Genomic DNA, 19,376 nt, shown 5'->3' with positions numbered 1-19,376 from the left:
CCTTCCTGCTTCCCCTGAAACTTCGTCGTTTTCTGTTCTTGATGGTATGTCTGCAATTGGACGTACCAAGGCAAAAGAATGGATACCTGAAATAATTGGGATTTAACCCCCCTTTGGCTTCATTTTCTCTTCTTTTGCAAGTGCTAGAAATGTAAGGGGAATGATGAAATGGGAAAAGTAGCAAGTAACATCCTTCTGCAGAGAGCTCAGACTTAAGGATCTCTGCCTATTGATTTTTCCCCTTGGCTTTGCTGGAGATCACATTGCCAAACCAACAGGGAACCTGCCCAGGAAGCCTTGCCTCTTCCCAGCAGCCTGCAGCAAAGTTTGTACCTCCTGAGTGGCTACATGAGCTGCTGGCACACAGAAGTGGGTGCCTGCTTGACTGTTTTGCCCACTGGAGTATCTTATTTTGGCTGCTTCAGTATACGCTGGCACTTGCTGCCCAGGAGATTTCTCTCTTTGGGGAGACCAGCTATCGGACTGTCAGACAGCAGCCAGAAGATTACAGCTCTGTCAGCAGCAGCAGGGAGGATAAAAGCAGAGAGGATGGGGGCATAAAAGTGGTTTGGGTTGTTTTTTCTGAGAGAGTACTGATGAAAGGAAAGAACCTCCTCTACTGCAGTGGGCTGTGACAAGTGTGGTCAATAGCAGGTTTCTTTTTACCCAATAATTTAAAATCTGGACCTCAGCTGGGAGTTGTAATCTATTCGTTTTTTGAACTGTACTGGGTAAGTAAGTGCTGAAATGATGCTCCTAGCCCTGCAGGGACCTCAAATGTTGTCTCTTTTTACTCTGACTTGAATGAGACTGTTCATAATGTGCGTAGTTAGGAGTATATGCATTGTATTCCTGCAGGAAATCATCCCAGTAAATCAAATGGATGCGTGCTCACACACACACACATATATATATATGAGAAAGTATAATCCAATTATGCTCTATTACTTCAGTTCTACATATGAAGTAATTCACAAAACTGGAGGAAATTGTCTTTTCACTTTTATTCATCATAGAAGAGTCAGTTGTCAAGGATATGACTTTTGCTCTGCTTTGATATGTCTATTAAAGCGTTAGATTTCTCTTGCCTTTCCAGTAATCCCTAAAGCCAATTGTGACATTTTCTCAATTCTGCATACCCACCCTAAATGCATATATTTGTCCTGTAATTATAACACGCTTCAGAATCAGATTTTTTTTCTGTATCCTACATCACTTTCAAATATCAGTCTCCTACTGGTGCACTACCAGCCTCAGATACCCATCCCAGACAGCAGGAAGACTGCTGCTTTCACATCCACTGAACATCAGTGTCGGACCTTTGATCAGGAGATGTTCCCATTCTCTCTGCCAGCGACTCCAAGGCAGCTCTGTCTGAACGGGAACCATTCTGTTGTAGAGCCAGGTTGTCACACTGGAGGCTCTTGGTACACTGGTGCTGTTAAGCATGTATTTTAGGGTGCTGATGATCACTTAATGACTTCGTGCTGGATCTGGCAAGCTTATGCTCCAGTCATTAATCAGCTTGTTGTATGCTGCTATTGGTGAGGACAGGTATAGGTTGTAGACTCATTTTATAGTTAATCTCCGTCTGTATGCCAACAGCGTCTAACCCATCTTGTGTGCACATGTTAATACTGAAAACAGACTGGTTCCATTCTGATTTCTCCGTGGTGCCTGGATGTGCCTGCATTCTGCCCTGCTGCACTCAGCACTGCACTGTCACAGCTCCACCAGGACCTCGCAGCCAGGCTCTGCAGCCCTCTGGAACACACTGGTGCAGGAGTGATGCTTGCAAGCAAAAACCTCTGAACTGAGGTCCCTTTAAAAAGGATGCAGCTGCAGTCTGAATGGGAGCCCTGCCGGCTTCCCTCTCCATGAGTAGGGCCTTGTTTGGTTCAGGGCAGGGCTTGCAGCGGCTCTGCAGCTCCCTTTGTGCCCCAGCAACCCAACCAGGGCTCCAAAATGTGGGGCTGGCACACGGAAACCCCTGCTGCTAAAGGGCAGCAAAAGATGCAGAGCTCTTTTGAAAATGGAGGCTGTTCTCATTACAGTGTCCAAATAGGATGTTTGGAAAGCTTGTTCCACGTGCTCACCCATGGAAATATTTACCAAAGCTTGCTATTTTTTCTAACAAAGTTTATTTTTCCCATCAGAGAGCTGAAGGTTTCTACTGGGCAGGTTGCCTGGCTGAGCTCGTGGGTGCTGGGGGGAAGGCTCCTGGGTGAGGATGCTTTGCTGGTCCAACCTGCATGGCCCTGTGCTGGTCTTGTTTAATAATGAAATCAAGATTGATTCCTTAGGAGGAAGTTTTTCAGCCAGAGGGTGGTGAGGCACTGGCACAGGTTGCCCAAGGAGGCTGTGGATGCCCCATCCCTGCAGGCATTCAAGGCCAGGCTGGATGTGGCTCTGGGCAGCCTGGGCTGCTGGTTGGCGACCTGCACACAGCATGGGGTTGGAGCTGGATGAGCACTGTGCTCCTTTGCAACCCAGGCCATTCTATGATTCTGTGATTCTATGATTGGGGCCATAAGTCATTGGCTTAGTGTCACTGCAGTATGCTTCTTTTCAGGTGACCTCAGCTGAGACCATGTGAACACTGTTTGGTGAGGATGTGAGGGTCTTCATGAGCCTCAAAATGCTCGGCTTACCTCTGCTTTGTCCATTAAAAAGTGAGAGGCACAGTGTCAGGAGTGGCTCCTGCTTGTTTTCAGGAAAGCAGGCTGGGCTGTAAAGCAGAAGGGAGCTTGGCTTACACGGTGCTTGCTGTCATGGGTGGTGTGGGTGCCACTGAGTGAAACCACTTAGAAGTCAGAGGCTGATCCAGCACACACAGCGCCTTGCAGACTTCTGCCAGGAATACACGGTGACATATGCAGTATTTTGCTGAAAAAGTGATGGCTTTTTCAATAGTGTCATTTTCATATGAGTCAGATCTTCTGGAGAGGTCTTTATCTCCTCTTCCTTCTGACTCAGTTACATGATTTGCTGCTCTTAACCCAATACTGCAGCTCAGACTGGGGCTGCCCCATGGGTGTCCTGTTTGGGGTCCAATCCTGGTAGATGCTTTACGAATGCAAATGATGCATAAACTCCTGCGTAGTCCTTTAGGCAAGAACCAGCAGGAGACCTTTCAAAAGGGTATAAAAGCAGCACAGTGGACAGATATGTATTACTCTGTCCACCTGTTTGACAAAAATATATATATTGTTTTATACCCTGAAGCACGGGTTTTAATAGTCCTTCAATAATGTTTTGATATAATCATCAACTACTATAATTGCTCTGGATCATCTTGTCATCTTTATAAATGTCTGCTCCATTTTTTCATTATGTTGGACCAAAAATATAGTGTGGCAATGCATTACACAGGTCTGTTTTGTGCTATATGTGTGCTTAGCCCTGGAAGTTTACCAGTAAATAAGAGACATGAAAAATCCATTTTAGAGAGAGGATTAGGCCAAAATTTCAGTTTCCTGAAGCTAAAGTGATCTGAGAGGTATTATGGAACTCTGGGATCAGTGAGAGGTTGGCACAGGTATGTTGTTACAAATGGCACTTTCTGCCCTTTAATGTCCATGGGCTCCTGAAGGATTTGTAAATCCTTGTCCTAAAGGTGGATGAGGCTTGCACATCTCCTGCCACTTGAATATTACTTGTGCAGATGGAGCATGTCTCTGGGCTCTGTCTGCAGTCATCCCCCCAGGACAGAGCAATCCCACATGGAGGAGGACTTGCCAGGGTATAGCTGAAGGTAGGTGGCAGATAAGATGAATTGCCTTCTGGCAATTTGAAACCAGAACAAGGAGAGATTTCATATGATAGTGAGCTCCACTTCCTCATATCAAACCCGAGCTGGTGCTAAGCCTTCTAACAGCTATTGTTTTGGACCATTTAGAAGAGAGAGTCCAATTCAGTGTTTCCTGTCCATGCTGTTACCTGGAGGTTTTTTGCTCTCATTACTCCTTTCTGTGCTAATCTTTGGGATGCTGCACTGCTGCAGCATCACTGAGGAGCAGTTAGAGAATCATAGAATCATCATCATAGAAACACAGAATGGCCTGGGTTGCAAAGGAGCACAATGCTCATCCAGTTCCAACCCCCTGCTATGTGCAGGTCGCTAACCAGCAGCCCAGGCTGCCCAGAGCCACATCCAGCCTGTACTGCAGTACTGCAGATGGGGCCACACGAGCTGAGTAGAGAGGGGCAATCACCCCCCTGGCTGGCCCCCTGCTGGCCTTCCTTTTTTTAATGCAGAGGTATTCCTGTGCTTAGCATTTCTGAATGGACCCAGCAAAGAAGACTGCAGAAGGTCTATGTGTTGATAATTAGCCCAAGTTAATTACCTGGTCTCCCAGCATGTGACTAAACTCATGTTTTAGCCCTGTTCTTTGCCATGTTCTGATGTGGCACACAAGCAGCTGCCAGTTGAGTCCCACCTTTCCTGTCTTTGGCTGAAGAGGGGAAATCAGCATGCACTGAGAGTGCACTGAGAGCAGAGATGTGCTCTCACAAATGCCCATGTGTTGGGCTGGCAGCAACCAGCATGGAGGGATGGATTCCAGAGGGGGTCTGAGAACTGCTCATCTCCAGGCCAGAGTTCAGAAGCACACATGTGACATTCAGTCAGAGCAAATCCCATCACTGGTGGCACCACAATGCTGAAAGAAAGAGGCTTTGTGTTATAGGAGCATTGCCGTGTGGCGCTGATTGCATATAGGGTTTCAAGCAAAGAAATACCAAAATAGTAAGTCAGAGCTCCCATAGTTTTATACTGTGTTCACAACAGATATTTGACCCCTTATTTGCTACATTGAGCTTCGTTTGCTGGAAACCTTCATCTCTCTTCTAAATGATTTTTCTTTGGTTTGAATCAGGCTTTTAATGGGAGTCAGTGACTGCGCTGCTGGATTTTTGTTTGTGTTTACCTGTTTGTGTGTGGGATAGGTTGTAGTTAAGTGAAATGCATGGTGTAAGCAAAGAGAGATTGCTGTATGCAAACCATAATTTTCATGTACTTACTGTTTGGAGTGCTGATGAAAGGGACGTATCACAGCATTTTTATCACGTCAGCTGCTCTCTCTGTCTCACTACCTGAAGGGTGGCAAAGGGCCCCTTTCATCTGGAGGATTATGAAGCCATTATGGTAAACAGCAGCACCTGCTTGGGTTGACATTGTTGGAGCTTTCATCTTTTCTTGGAAGTTTTGAAGCATTCTTTGTGGTTCTCTTGTTCCCTGCTTCGTGACTTGATGTTTAGTGAGAGCAGGGAAGAGCAGCTTCTTGTTGGAGTTGTTCAGCAAAAGTCATTAATGCAGGGTGGGGAGGGGCCAGCTGAGTGCTTCCATAGCCATCCCCAAGGTTGGGGATGTCCCTACAGGTCTGGAGCTCAGTTCTGGCTGCATAGAGGGTGCCTGGATCCCTGCTTCTGCTGCTTTCACCCAAACAAATGCACCTTAAGAATGAAATGCAACATGCCGCTTGGTTTCATACCTCTAATCCCAGAACAGGACTCCATCCACTAGTTGATGAGAGAAACTGACATCAGGGGACTTAGCAAAGAGACACTGACACAGTCAATAGGCAGTGCTGCCAGTTTCTGCCTGTACTTCTAGCCAAGCACCCAGCCTTGCCACCGTCACGCCGGCTTCCTGAGCTCAGTCATTTACTCTGGGGAGTGCCTACAGGGCCTGGAGCGTGCAGGAATGGAGCAGGAGGCTGTACGTGTTGTTCTGTGCTCTTAGGGGTTTCCCTGGCTGGGCCATTGCATGTTCTCTGCTTGCCCTCTGAACGCAGACAGAGCCGGATCCTGGTGGGCGAGTGCCAAAGAAAACTCTTAGTTCATAGCCGAGTCTCATACTTGCCCTCATGATATTCTTTTAATATTGAAATAAGATTCGTATATAAAGCAGAGCACACAAAAATATATCTCTAGTAATGGTGACAGTGAAATGTCATTTTTGGATGGAGCGTTTTTATTTCCTTTCATTTTTAGTCTCACCTTTTTTAGTTTTCTATCCTCAGATTTTGCCCAGAATTTCCAACCGATGGAAATATAAGCCCATGTTTATTTAGCACTGCTGCTTTTTCTGTCCTAGCAATATGGATTTAGACATTGGCTCATCCTTTATGTAGTTTAGAGAATGCCTTCAAGAAAAGTCCTAATCCAGCAAAGGTGGATTCCTCAAAAAAAAAGTGTATCTCAGATCTCAAGAATAAAGGAGAAAAGGATCTTTGCTGTGTTCTGCCTCTTCCAAGCATGCAAAATTTTTCAGAGGGTGGTGACTCTGGCACTTGGTCTTGTTGAACCTCATCCCATTGGCCTCAGCCCATCAACTGGCCTGTCCTGGTCCCTCTGTAGGGCTTCCCTACTCTCAAGCAGATCAACACTTCCTAACAACTTGCTGTCATCGAGGTGCACTGGATAGATGCATAATGTAAGGAGCTTTGACTGGACTGCCTACAGAGCAACCCGCATCAGTGATTCTCTGAGCAGCAACAGCAATGCCTCACATGTGGAAGCTGACCAAATCGCAGAACGGGAACAGGATACAAACTGGTTGAGGAGCTGCTTCCTGGACATTTCCAGCACTCCGTTTTGGTAAAGGCCTTTGCTAAGCACAGTGACCTGAGATAAACGTAGAGTCAAGTTTAGCATGTCTGAGAGGTGGATCTGGAGAGGAGGAGGTCAGAAGTGCTCTGATGACTGGCTTCCCAGTTGCCTCCCTTGTTGTTGCGCTGCGTGGCTCTGAAAGGCACCAGCCTGGAGCTCTGGCTGCAGGGCCCTGCCAAATGCAGGAAATCATCGGACGACCAGGGACTGGTGAAATTCGGAAATCTGAATGCTAAGGAAGCGTCCAGGAAAGAATAAGTTCTGCTTCACTGGGTCACACAGCTTCTGTCAGTTATTAATATTTATTAATATCCTTGTTGCCGGAAACAGAGAAGGAGAGAGAGTGTCTTCTCTGGAGTCATTCAAAACCCTCCTGCAGTACCTTTATTACACACCCTACGCTAGGGAACCTGCTGTAGCAGGGAGTTTGGTCTAGGGGATGTCCTGAGGTACAAATGACTTCTAGCCCTGACGATCCAGGATCTCCCCTGCCTTCGGGGAGGTGACTCTAGCCTTACATTGCTGTAGTCTTCACACCCATGGCCGGGAGCCTTGTGCTGCATGCAGCAAGGTATGCAGGTGAAGCACAGTTGGTCTGACGGCTGCCATCATTCAGCAATGGTGAGGCTGCACCTCGAGTGCTGTGTTCAGTTTTGGGCTCCTCACTACAGGAAAGATGTTGAGGTCCTGGAGCGTGTGCAGAGAAGGGCAACGAAACTGGTGAGGGGTCTGGAGCACAAGTCTTATGAGGAGCGGCTGAGGGAGCTGGGATTGTTTAATGTGGAGGAGGCTCAGCGGAGACCTCACAGCACTCCACAAGAGGGATTTGGCCTCTTCTCCCAGGCAACGAGCAGGACATGGGGCAATGGCCGCAAGTTGTATCAGAGGAGGTTTAGGTTAGACATAAGGAAGAACTATTTCTCTCAGAGAGTGGTCAGGCTCTGGAATGGCTGCCCAGGGAGGTGGTGGAGTCGCCGTCCCTGGCAGTGTTCAAGAGGTGTCTGGATGACGTGCTGCGAGATATGGTTTAGTGCTGGTGGTGGCAGTGGTGATGAGGAGATGGTTGGACTCGATGATCTGGTAGGTCGTTTCCAACCTTGTGATTCTATGATTCTATGATCATGCTCCCATCCTACAGGGCCATCTCCTTAGCTGCCAGAGCACTCGATGCCTACGGGGCTGCCTTGGTTCAGCGCTCACAGGCTCCCAGCCCAGCCTTTCTCTGTTAGCCTTCGAGAAATATTCCTGCCTCGGGCACGTGTGATTCTGTAACATGGAGCAGACGCTGCTCAGTGGGCAGCGGCACTTGCTCCTACATATTTTCTCTACAGCAACACCTCACCCAAAGGAGCCAGAGCCCGTGCAGCTGCAGAGGCTGCTGCACCCAGGGGCATCCTAATATTCATTGTCAGAGCCCTTCTAGCAGCCCGGCTCGAGCCAGCCAGCCTTTGGCTCAGAGCACCTTCAGACCACCGGAGGCTGAGGGAGCAGTCAGGAAAGGGCCGCGTGACGTCAGGTGCGCAGATCTTGACACGACTGTCACCAGCCTTCAGCTTTGCTCCCTCTGTGGCATATCAGCACTAAGATGAGTTTTGTGCATAGTTTGAAAATTCTTACGTTTCCTGAGGAGTGACAGGACTCCAAATGAATTTCAAGGGACTGTGTATTTGGAACGTAACCAGGGGTGTCACATGAGGAGCACAGCATCCATGCAACGTGTCACCCGATTTTCTTTTTGAGAAAGGCCTGGGGGGCTCCTGCTTGCTCTGTACAGGGTATCCCCATGAGCCATGGCTGTGGCCGCCCAGGGCAGCTGAGGGAGAAGGGCCAAAGGGTGGGGTCGCGCTGCCCGTTTGTGACATCACATGGAATGCATAGCATCACAATGCAGGGGATGGCTTTAGGGCCGCTGTCAGGCAGCGCGGCTGCAGTTTGACCTGGGCCATTGGTGAGTGCAGCAGCAGGGGAAGGTCAGGCTGGATGAGGGAAGTGGTGCAAACGCCGGCCCCTGTGGAAGTGCCACGGGCAGTGCTTGGAACCGTCCCTGCCAGCCCTGGCCTCGCTCCCTGCTGCCACCCAGCTCCCTCGTACCCACTGCTCCTCCCTGAGCACAGGGCCATGCAGCTGCTGGCCCCGCTCCTTCCCAGTCCCACTGAGCCCCTCTCTCCCATCTCTTGCAGATCATGGCTTTCGTCCTTATTCTCGCCTTGTTGGTGAGGGCTCTTTGTGACAATGCGGTCATGCTCGAGGGCGTGCAGCAGCAGGAGGTCAATCTGCGAGAGCAGATGACACAACTGCAGCACGAGACAGAGCAATGGAATGTGGAGCAGAGATGGGTGGACGTGCCAGCTCTGCTCTTTACTCTGCTGAATTACTGGAGGATCTGGTTCTGTATGGGACTGTTTTTCCTGCTCTTTTGGAACATGTGGCAGTCCGAAAAAATGAACCAGCGCTATGATCGCAGCAGTGAGGAGGAGGCAGCGGGGGCAGAGCAAAAGGAAGAGGAACAGGAGAAACAGGTGGAACAGGTGGAAAAGGTGGAACAGGAGAAAAAGGTGGAGCAGAAGGAAAAGCTGGAGCAGGAGGAAAAGGTGAAACAGGAGGAAAAGGTGGAACAGGAGGAACAGGAACAACAGGACGAGGTGGACTTCTACAGAATACCCTGGACCAGATTTATTGCAGAGCGTGCTCTTCTAAAGGCACAAGGAAGGCTGTCCAGATGCCAGCTGGTGGAGGAGCTGATGAGCGACCTCCTGCTGGCCTGCAGATTTGTCTGGTCAAACAGTTTCTATCCAACCCTGCGGTCTGCCATCGGGGTGGGCAGCGCCTTTGAAGGCTGGAGTCCCCGGGAGGAGGACACTGTGTACCGCCTGCTCGTGCCTGTGGAGGCCCCCCGCGGGCACATCTTCCACCTGGAGCTGTATGATGAAGAGGACGAGCTGGCAAGGAACCCCCGCGTCCGCGTGGAACTGAAGTGCATGTGCGAGAGGGAGCAGCAGCTGGGGGACGTGCTGTGCTTCCTCCACCACCCTGTGGAAGACCTGGTCGAAAATCAGGACCCCAGCCTCCTACAGACCCTCTGCACTGACGCCTACCTGGATGTGGAGAAAATCATCACCTGGTTCAGGGTACAGGTGGCAACAATCTGGAACACCACCCTTCAGGCAGACGCCTACAACCTAAAGGTGCTGCCCTCCAGACGCTCCTGTAAGCTCCAGCTGACAAACACCTCCAGCGGGGAAAAAATCCTGGTTGAGCTGCTGTTTGGGGTGCAGCAAGGCAACTCGGACATCTTCCTGAGCAGCCAGAACACAGAGGCCGGCTTTACGCCCAGCACCACATGGCCGCAGAGCTGTGCTGTGGCGGAAATGAAGTACTTCCAGTACTTGCTCAAGAAGGCTGGAGAGAACAGCGTCATCCAGAGCTGCTTGAGGTTCTTAGCCCACACCCTGGTGGGCATGGGCTTTTCCAACTATGTCCTCAAGACTCTCGTCTTCCACCTCGTGAACATCATCCCTTTGGGGAACTGGCAAAGGAGGAATTTCCTCAGTCGGCTGGAGAGTATCCTGCAGTACCTGCACTTCTGCCTGAAGTACAAACGCCTGGTCCACTTCTTCATTGGCAATAAGATGATGCCCGACGAGGTTATCCTGCCGCACAGCTTCCGGACAGCCACCCCGGTCAACCTCTTCCAGCACCTGGAGGACGACCCGGACGCCGAGTCCAGGGCACTGCGTGACTTCAGGGTGCTGAGAGATCGCCTCCTCAGACTGCTGCTGTTTGGACGCTGAGAGAGTCCTTTGGCTGAACTCTTCCCTCTTTTTGGCTCTAAGCTCACATGCTGTGAGCAATAAGACTCTGGCCTGTCTAGGAGGCCAGAGGTGGGTGTTGCCATGTGGCAGTCAGCACCAGTTTGTGGACAGAAGCTGTCATTCCAACGACAGCTGACTCGACCTCTTGGGACTTGACTTCTAAGTTTGTACTGTCATCGGAAAAAGTCGTTTGCTGTGGTCGTCGTCATCACCCGAACAACAACCTCCGACGGCCCATCTCTACTGAGGATCAACATCTGAGCTACGAGTTACTCTGGAGACCCAGTGGTGACTCATTGTCTCTGTCTCTTGCTATCTACAGAGACTCCTTGCTTTTATTTCCAATCTCTTTTCCATCGCCCGACCTACCTTTCCATCTCCCTAGGCAACTAGGATTCGCAATAAACTGGTCGGGCCAACATTTGACCTGTTGTGTCTTAATTTTGCCGTCGTGTGCACAGATATTAAAAGAACCTCCTAAATCTCCCTCCTATAAATTGGAGCAAGACAGCCTTCGTGTGCAGAGCTCTGCTTGCCGGGAGCACCGCACACGGCAGCCGTTCCCTGCTACCACACCGTGAGGAGCCGGACCCCGTGCAGCTGAAGAGGTGTCTGCACAGAGCTTCTAACAGAGACTCCTGTTACAGCTGGGCAGGGACCGCCCGGCCTCTCCGAGAGCCGCGTCCCTTTTGTTCCGGGAGCTTTGGCCTCTGCACAAAAGCCAAGAAATGCCTTGCTCAACTCAGAGCTGTGTTTGAGTGTGACCTGTGCAAGGAGGGACTGCAGCGTCAGCTGCACAGTGCCGTGGTGAGACGGCTTCAGAATACTGCCATGACGGGAGAGTCCACCGTCCCCTGGGGCAGTGAGATCTGTGCTCGGTCACCTCAATTTCAGAGGATGCTCTGTGATGTTCAACCAGCCTCGTGTGTCCTTTTAGGGAGGCCGAATGCCATTCTACTTTGTCAGAACCTCTATCAGCTGGGGCAGGCATGTAAGTTCAGAGGAAAATCACAGAATTAATCAGAAAAAAAGCTTTCATGCTTGGTTCCCTCCCTTCCCACTCTGGGAATCGAAGCCCTTGACGCCTTCCCTGCCCTGGCAGTTACGCTGACCGTTACAACGGCCCTCCCGGCCCCGCGCACTCTGCCTCAGCGCTGCCTCTCCTCAGAGGGGAGGGGAGGGCACCTGGGGCCTCCTCTCCCTCCTGCCTTTGGACTCGGCAGTTTTGGCCGCAGTTTGGCCCGTCAGGGAAAGTGCCGGCAGCCAGCGCAGGGGGATGGGGAGCCACAAAGCTTAGGATCCTAGAATCATTCGGGCTGGAAAGAGAATTGAGATCCCCGAGTGCAACCGCACTCCACCATGCCCACTGCCCACCTCCCTCAGTGCCACATCTCCAAGGCTCTGCAACACCTCCAGGCAGGTGACCCCACCGCTCCTGGACAGCTGTGCCTGTGCTAACTGCTCCTTCTGACGAGGTCTTTCTTAACATCAAACCTGAACTTCCCCTGGCCCTACTCAGGGACACCCCTCTCATCCTGTGGCTGTTACCCAGGAGCAGACGCCGATCCCTCCCTCGCCCCCAGCTGCTGTCAGGGAGCTGTAGAGAGCAGCGAGGGCTCCCCCGAGCCTCCTCTTCTCCACACTGACCCACCCAGCTCCCTCAGCCCTGGGCTCCAGAGCCCTCCCAGCTCCATTCCCCTCTCTGCACACGTTCCAGGGCCTCAATGTCCAGCTGGCAGTGAGGGGCCAGCACTGAACGCAGCGCTCGAGGCTCACAGTGCTGAGTGCAGAGGGACGTTGCCCTTCTGCTGCTGACCGCACTGCTGCTGACACAAGCCAGGAATGCCGCTGACTTTCCTGGCCACCTGAGCACACTGTTGGCTTGTGTTCAGCAGCTGTTGCCCACCACCCCCAGGACTTTTTTCCTCTACGCAGCTCCCAGCCACTCAGCCCCAATCTGCAGTACGTCTTGGGGTTGGTGTGAACAAAGCGCACGACCCGACCCTTTTTTCTGCTGGATTACTGGAAGCTCTGCTTCTGTACTGGACTGTTCTTCTTGCTCTTTTGGAACACGTGGCAGTCCATAAAAAGGAACCAGCACAATGATAGCAGCAGTGAGGAGGACAGCAAGGAGGAGGAGGTAAGGGGTAAGCATGAGGAAGAGGAACAGGTAGAACAGGTGGAACAGGCGGAACAGGAGAACGAAAACTGTCACCTTCCACCCTGTGGAAGACCTGGTCAGGGAGGTGATTGTTCCCCTCTTGTGAAGCCCCATCTACAGCACTGCATCCAGGCCTGGTGCCACCAGTATAGGAAGGACTTGGAGCTCTTGGAGCGGGTCCAGAGGAGGGCACTGAGATGAGCAGAGGGCTGGAGCAGCTCTGCTATGAGGAAAGGTTGTGGGAAGTGGGCTTGTTCAGTTTGGACAAAAGAAGGCTCCGGGGAGACCTCATGGTGGCCTTCTGTTACGGGGTTATCCTTAATAAAAGTCCGTGAGGGGGCACAGGATCCGGAAAGAAGAGGGAAAAAAAAAAGGTACCGGTTTGGCGCTACCCGGCCGGCTCCGGGCCATGTGCGAGGGGAAAGGGCAGAGAGCTGGCCGATGGTTTTAACAAAGAGAAAACACAACGGGAACGATCTGAGATGGAAGGGTCATGTACTGAATTTAACTAAATCAAACAAAACGAGAGAGACAAGAGTATAAAAAAATGAGAGTCAAACCGCGATAGTGGGAAAGCACGCGGCGAGCTGAGACGGCTGAGCCGGGCCGCACGGAGAGAGGCAGCCGCTCCGCGTCCTGTCCGCAGCTCCAGCCTCTGCCGGCCAGGTCCTCCGCGGATGCCGCCCCCTGCCCTCCCATCAGGTTACTGAAAGAGTCCTCAACAGTAAAGGGAACCAGAACATTAACTCGTTAACTCCCGCTGGTCCATGTGATGTTCTGATGTGGAAGACTGACAACAAAAAATCATGCAAGTGCAACACTTGCCAGTATCTCAATGGAACATATAGACAGGAGGGGGAACGGCTGTTTGTGAGGGTGGATAGTGATAGGACAGGGGGGAACTGAGACAGGGGAGGTTTAGGTTGGATGATAGGAGGACATTTTTCACCAGAGGGTGGTGAAGCAATGGAACAGGTTGCCCAAGGAGGCTGTGGATGCCCCATCCCTGGATGGGGATTCAAGGCCAGGCTGGATGTGGCTCTGGGCAGCCTGGGCTGCTGGTTGGCGACCTGCACACAGCAGGGGGTTGGAGCTGGATGAGTATTGTGCTCCTTTGCAACCCAGGTCATTCTATGATTCTTTGATTCTATGATGTTGTCCCCACAGAGGTGGCTCGTCCTGACTCAGCAGACACAGCTCAAACTAGAGATTCCTCTCTGTTTTCAGCCAAGTCCCAGGATGTTCATCAGGAGGCGGGAGGATTAAGAGGGCTGGTTTTCAGCAGGGAGGATCTCACTGGAAGAGAGCAACATGTTTTCTGTGCCAAAGGAAATTCTTCCTAATGCTTTTCTTCCAAGGCTGAAAATCCTGTGTGCTGGCACATGTCCCATACAACATGCATTCCTTCCCAAGCACAGTCACAGGGTTGCTCTTAACAAAAAGCCCCACCTGCGGTTTGACAGTCAGGGAAAGGAGATGCCTACACAGCAGGGAGCAGGGCAGGGTGAGGAGCATAGGCACAGAAGCAGGAAGATGGGGAACCAGCCCTCCCACAGGGTTTGCTAAGAGGTCAGTGGATCTGACTGTGCTTGGCAGGACTGAGTGACAGCACAGACATCACTCCGCTACACCTTCCTCTTCCCCTTGTGTCTTGCAGCATCCCCTTCTATTAAGCTCCTGGTGGATGACCCGATAGTGGTGAACCCTGGAGAAGCGGTCACCCTGGTTTGTGTGACGACAGGAGGGGAGCCAGCCCCCAGCCTGACGTGGGTGAGGTCTGCTGGCGGCCTGCCTGAGAAGACCGTCCTCAATGGTGGAACACTGACCATACCCGCCATCGCGTCAGAGGATGCTGGCACCTACAGCTGCGTCGCCAATAACAACGTTGGAAATCCTGCCAAAAAATCCACCAACATCATCGTCAGAGGTAAGCTGAGCTGGGAAACCAGCAGCCTTTACTTTGGACTTTAAATTGAACCGTAATCTGGCAGGACAGCTGTGTGCACAAAGGGGTGTCCTACCTTTCTAAACACATTTCTGGTCATTTCTAATGATGCGTGAGATTAACTGGTGCTGATTTAAGATAGGCAGTGGCTCTTGTGGTAGGTCCAAAGCCCTTGGTTGGGCCAAGGGTGCAGCGGAGCCCCTTTGCACCACAAAGATGCAGCAGTTCTCCTACTCAAACCAGAGATGAACGCTTGCCAAAGGCCACAATGCGCATTGCGTGTGATGGGAAGACTTGGCCATCCTCTGCACACCCCCTTTCAGCAGTGCCTTCCAGGCAAGAGGCACGTCAGAGTATCTCTCCTAGTGGCCATGAGATCCAGGAGGTGTCATTTCCTACTTCACCCTTTTCTTCCTCCTCATCAGCTGAGTGTGATACAGAAATGAAGGCTGTTGTGCACGCTGTGAGTCTGCTGCCATCAGATGACTGCTCCCTGGGTAGGAGCTTTAGATTAGTATCTATGCTTTAATTATGCAAAATAGTAGGATAAATGTCTGTCTTAGATAAAAAGAAAAGAGGAGTGCTTGCAGAGCAATTACTGCGAGGTGGAAAGAAACTCTCCCCACTTGTTTATTGCTTTCTGGATAACCCCAGGGATGTGGCCAGTTGGTTTGAAGGAAGAGTTCACTTGGCTGGTGAGCATCACCTGAGTGGATTAATGTACCTGAAGCGAGCAGTTCATCTGAAACTAATTTTCTATAATCTAATCTATGAATGCTACTGAAACACGTTATGGGAACTTTAAATAATGCCATGTGATTAATCATACTTAGGAGAAACTGCTATATAAGGAGCCAGTGGTGTGAGTATTTTATGAGAGCCATAACCCCTGTTCTCTTCGTGTTGCCCAACATATTACACTCTTCAGCAGGATGGTGAATTGGAAGCTATTTCTGTTCAGGGGGTCACAGAGAGAGCGTCGCATCAGCCTCGGTCTGCAGGAGTTTATCAGGAGAAGTCCACAGATTTATTTGTAATACGTATTTCCATTTGAAGTTTTTGACATTTGGCTTAGGGGGTTTGTTGTCAAGAGGCAAAAGCAGTGTTGTTTCAAGAACGCAGCATCGACATTAATTTGCTGTGATTTACAACGGTGATGAGGTTGGGAAAGGAAGGTGGGAGTGAAGCACTCGCTCGGAATAAGCAAAGGGAGAGGAAAGGCTTTGTGTGAAAAGAAATCTGAGCTTTTTAATTGACCCAGCAGACAGCACCGGGGAGCCCAGAGGAGAAACCAAGTCCCTAGCTCCCTGCAGATACAAATTTCATGAGTCATAGCATAATAATGATATGCCCTCACATTTTTATTTATAGAAGCCCATGCCTATGAGATGCCTAGGAGCTGCAAAATGTTGAACAAAAATATCATTAAAACATTTGAGGAAGGGTTTTTTCTTCTTCTCTGCTGTACGGATGTTAAATCTGAGAAGGAAGCAGCACAAGGAACACTCCCCCATCCAGTCCTGCAGTGCAGCATCCCAGAACACTGCTGCTAGGATTTTCCCCTTCACTATTATTTCTGATCAAGGAAAGGACTGTCTTTAAAAAGCACTCTTTTTAATTCTGGTCTTATATTTATATGTATTAAAAGGAACATTGAGAGAAGTAGCAAAATACGAGAGGAATTTGTATCCAAGGCTGGATTTTGTTCCTCAGTGCTTTCCCTGCAGCTCATTGCTGCTCTCTGTTTCATCTCTTTTTTTTGTAGTTGTTTATCAGAATTTTCACACCGCAGCTGAGGAGAAAGGAGTATTAACTTGACATGGCAACTGAGCCTTGCAGGAGAAGCATTTGATAATTGGAGTTTGCAGCTTCTCTCAGGTTGGACTGCTGAGCCCAGGAATAGACAGTAATCCCCCAATCTTACGTAGATAGAAATGTAAAGATGTAAAAAGTGCCATCAGGGCTTGGATTAAATTTGTTCCTGTTAAAATTCACTAACTTTCGCCATGCTTTTATCTGAACATTTCTTTTTTGTGTGTGTGCTTCATCCCATTGATGCCAGCTTATCTTCAGGAAGCTTTTGGCATTTTCCTGTCTTTGTAACTGCCCAAATTCATAAATGCCCATCACACCTTCCTTTGAATCCATTGTGAATGATGCCACATGACTGCCACACAATTTAAAAAAAAAGCAACCTAAAGTCAGAGAGAGTCTTTCAAAAAGAAAGAATAAGTACCTGAATGTCCAGGGTGTAAGTAATTGGCTCCTGGGACTGCTGTGAGGTGCACAAGCAGCAGTGGGGTAGCAGATGCCACTAATGATTTTGGTGCACTGCTTTCTGTCAGCTCCCAGGACAGACTTGCAGCCTTCCAATGTTCATGTGCATGTTCTGGTTTTTTGCTAGCACTCATTTTCCTGCCCTCCCAATGAGCATGGCATGGAAGATTTTTCTAAACTGGATGGACCAAAGCTGGCATTGCAACAAAGAACCCATTTAGTCATAACCATCTTTGGGTGTTGTTTTTTCTCTCCTTTGCCCTGTATGCTTTAAGCAGGAGATAAGTAAAAGATTCAGAGAACAATGCTTTTCCAGCTGGCACAGATGCCTCTATAACAAGGCCACGTGCCATTTAAGTGGTGGAGCCACCATTTAGTGGGAAATGCAGTGAAATGCAGCTTTTGTGAAGAACGTCATTATCAGTTTAGCTCTACCCAAAATTATTGCAAAATGCTTCACTGCACCAAAGAAATTGTCATCTGTCAAGGTGTCTGGGATAAAGCAGAGATAGAGGGAGTGCTATCTCATTTCAGCAGAGCTGGCTGCTCACCAATTCTAATTATGAAAGTTTCTTTTGGAGTATTTTCTTTAGATTAGTGAGTTCTTTCAATGATTGCAAGGCTGCCAGCGTTTGAGTGTTGTTGGGTGTTCTCATCAGTGGCATCTCCACTTCCTGCTCTCAGGCTGATGAGCACAGTAGCTTCCCTTAATGTATTTCTAGACAAAGCCATTCGAAAGCAGAGGAAGCTCTAAGGGAATCTTGATTCCTCTCATTTGATTAAGACTTGAAGTTTTTCTCCTTCTCTTTTTAAAAAAATAAAAAGCCTCAGGTAGCAAATCACATGCCACCCCTTCTGGACAAACAGAGCTCCCATCGACCTTCCAGTCTGATGTACAGATCTGTTGCTCCTCCTGCTTGGGTGATGTTCTGTTCTTCTGACTTTTCCCATCTAATGCTATTTCTGACGTAGGAGAAGTCATTCATGATGAAGGTCGGGGAGATGGAAGTCTGATGTACTTCTTTCAGGGCACTTTCCAACCCTAAATACCTGTGTTGGATCACTTTCATCATGAATTTGTCACGATGCACCTTTGTTGGTTGCAATTAGAAGTAAATTACGGTCAGTCTTCTTAATGCGTGTTTTTTAAGTCAGCCATTGGTGTTTCACCACCCTTGGACCAGCACACGTGGTGACATGGCTACTTCCTGATGTCCCTCACGTTCACGGCACTGCAGAAAGGCTTCAGGTTATTATCAGGAGCTCAGCAGTTAAAGGCCTTGTTTCTGATATGGCCCCACACTCTGTTCCTCCCCGTGCTCAGGCATGGGATCTTGGACATCTGGCTTCTCCTGTGTCCCAGGAAGCATTTCTGGCCTGAGAGTTTCTTGGACTTTGCTCTTGGAGGTATTTCACTCCTTAAGATCCTTCCGTGTTTGTCTGGAGAAGGTACCACAAGGTATTAGAGTAGTGAAAAAGTAATATGGACCTTGTAAACTTCAAGATACTGCATAGGAACATCATTGTCACAGTGCCATTCTGTCTTTGGGTGACAACTGGGTGACAGTTTGGGTGTCAAAAGAGAAAAGGATCAAAGTAGTTATGTGGTGTATAACCTGGTGTGGGGAACCTGCTTTGGCAGGGGGGTTGGACTCGATGATCTCTGGAAGTCCCTTCCAACCCCTACAATTCTATGATTCTGTGATATGCCTGTGCCTTCTAGAAAATCAAGACATCTTCATCATGACACAAACTGGTACTCAAGTTATGAGAACATGGAAATAAAAATATTCCAAAAATGCAGTGAAGAAGAAAGTGAAAAAAGAATCTCTCTGTAGATACCAGGATGTCACTGAAGAAGAAGGGATTTGGTAACAAGAGGTGTAGGGTGGCTCTTCCATCCAATAAGAGAGCAGAACTGCTGGGTCACATCTTAAAAAAACATCTGTGAATCACAATGGGAAAGTGGTAGAGCAATGTTTTACAGGTCATCAAACATGTAGCACTGATATTGTTGGGAAGGATGTCAACATACACGAGCTCAATGCTTTTGCCTCTTCAGCAAGTTCTCCCTTTACCTTCTTTAAACAGATTCCATTGTCTCCTTCATTGCAACTGCAGCATTATTTTAGTGCCAGTTGACTCTGAGTCTGTGACTTTTCCTTTCTTTGAAGTGGAAACATAATGTCTAGAGTTAATTTTTCAAAGGGGTGGGATTCCCTGCCAGTTTAAATATAAAATGATAATTTTAAATAACCTGTGCTCTACATTAGCACAAAAGCTTTTGCTGAACAAAAAGCACTCTGGAGAAATGCAATTTAAGGCTGAGATTGCTGGAAGTACCAATCCCATTATGCCTTTAAAAACTATACATGAACTATGTAATAGTGATTGCTAAAAGGAAAGTAGAAAGGAAAAAAAAAGACTTCTGGCTTCTTTCTGGGAGTGCATTGGAGAGTCAGTGCCCATGGCAGCTGTTGGGTGCTGGCCAGCAGAGGAGTGCTGTGTCCATATGATGTGCTTGATCCTTAGCTGGTATTGATAGGGGAGAGGAGAGGAGAGGAGAGGA

At 49.2% G+C, this 19,376-nt stretch overlaps 2 protein-coding genes across 6 annotated transcripts in view; both read left to right on the top strand.

Moving 5' to 3' along the window:
• Positions 1 to 19,376, top strand: part of MDGA2 (MAM domain containing glycosylphosphatidylinositol anchor 2) — a 315,520-nt gene that overhangs the window by 162,368 nt on the left and 133,776 nt on the right. For all 5 annotated transcript variants that reach the window (XM_042868550.1, XM_042868537.1, XM_042868569.1 and 2 more), the window contains exon 6: positions 14,243 to 14,512. In XM_042868550.1, the coding sequence (XP_042724484.1) occupies positions 14,243 to 14,512 (270 nt within the window). The remainder of the gene's footprint in view (positions 1 to 14,242; positions 14,513 to 19,376) is intronic.
• On the top strand, positions 7,674 to 10,677 carry LOC122178418 (inositol 1,4,5-trisphosphate receptor-interacting protein-like 1). Its single transcript, XM_042868594.1, has 2 exons — positions 7,674 to 7,692; positions 8,793 to 10,677. The coding sequence occupies exon 2, from the start codon at positions 8,796 to 8,798 to the stop codon at positions 10,401 to 10,403; it is 1,608 nt and encodes a 535-aa protein (XP_042724528.1). The 5' UTR covers positions 7,674 to 7,692; positions 8,793 to 8,795; the 3' UTR covers positions 10,404 to 10,677.

This window comes from Lagopus leucura, unplaced genomic scaffold, assembly GCF_019238085.1.
Source record: "Lagopus leucura isolate 7727_CA_CO unplaced genomic scaffold, USGS_WTPT01 Super-Scaffold_1, whole genome shotgun sequence".
NCBI lineage: Eukaryota > Metazoa > Chordata > Aves > Galliformes > Phasianidae > Lagopus > Lagopus leucura.
The sequence above is the reverse complement of the archived record's forward strand: the minus strand, read 5'-3'. Positions and strand labels throughout refer to the sequence as shown.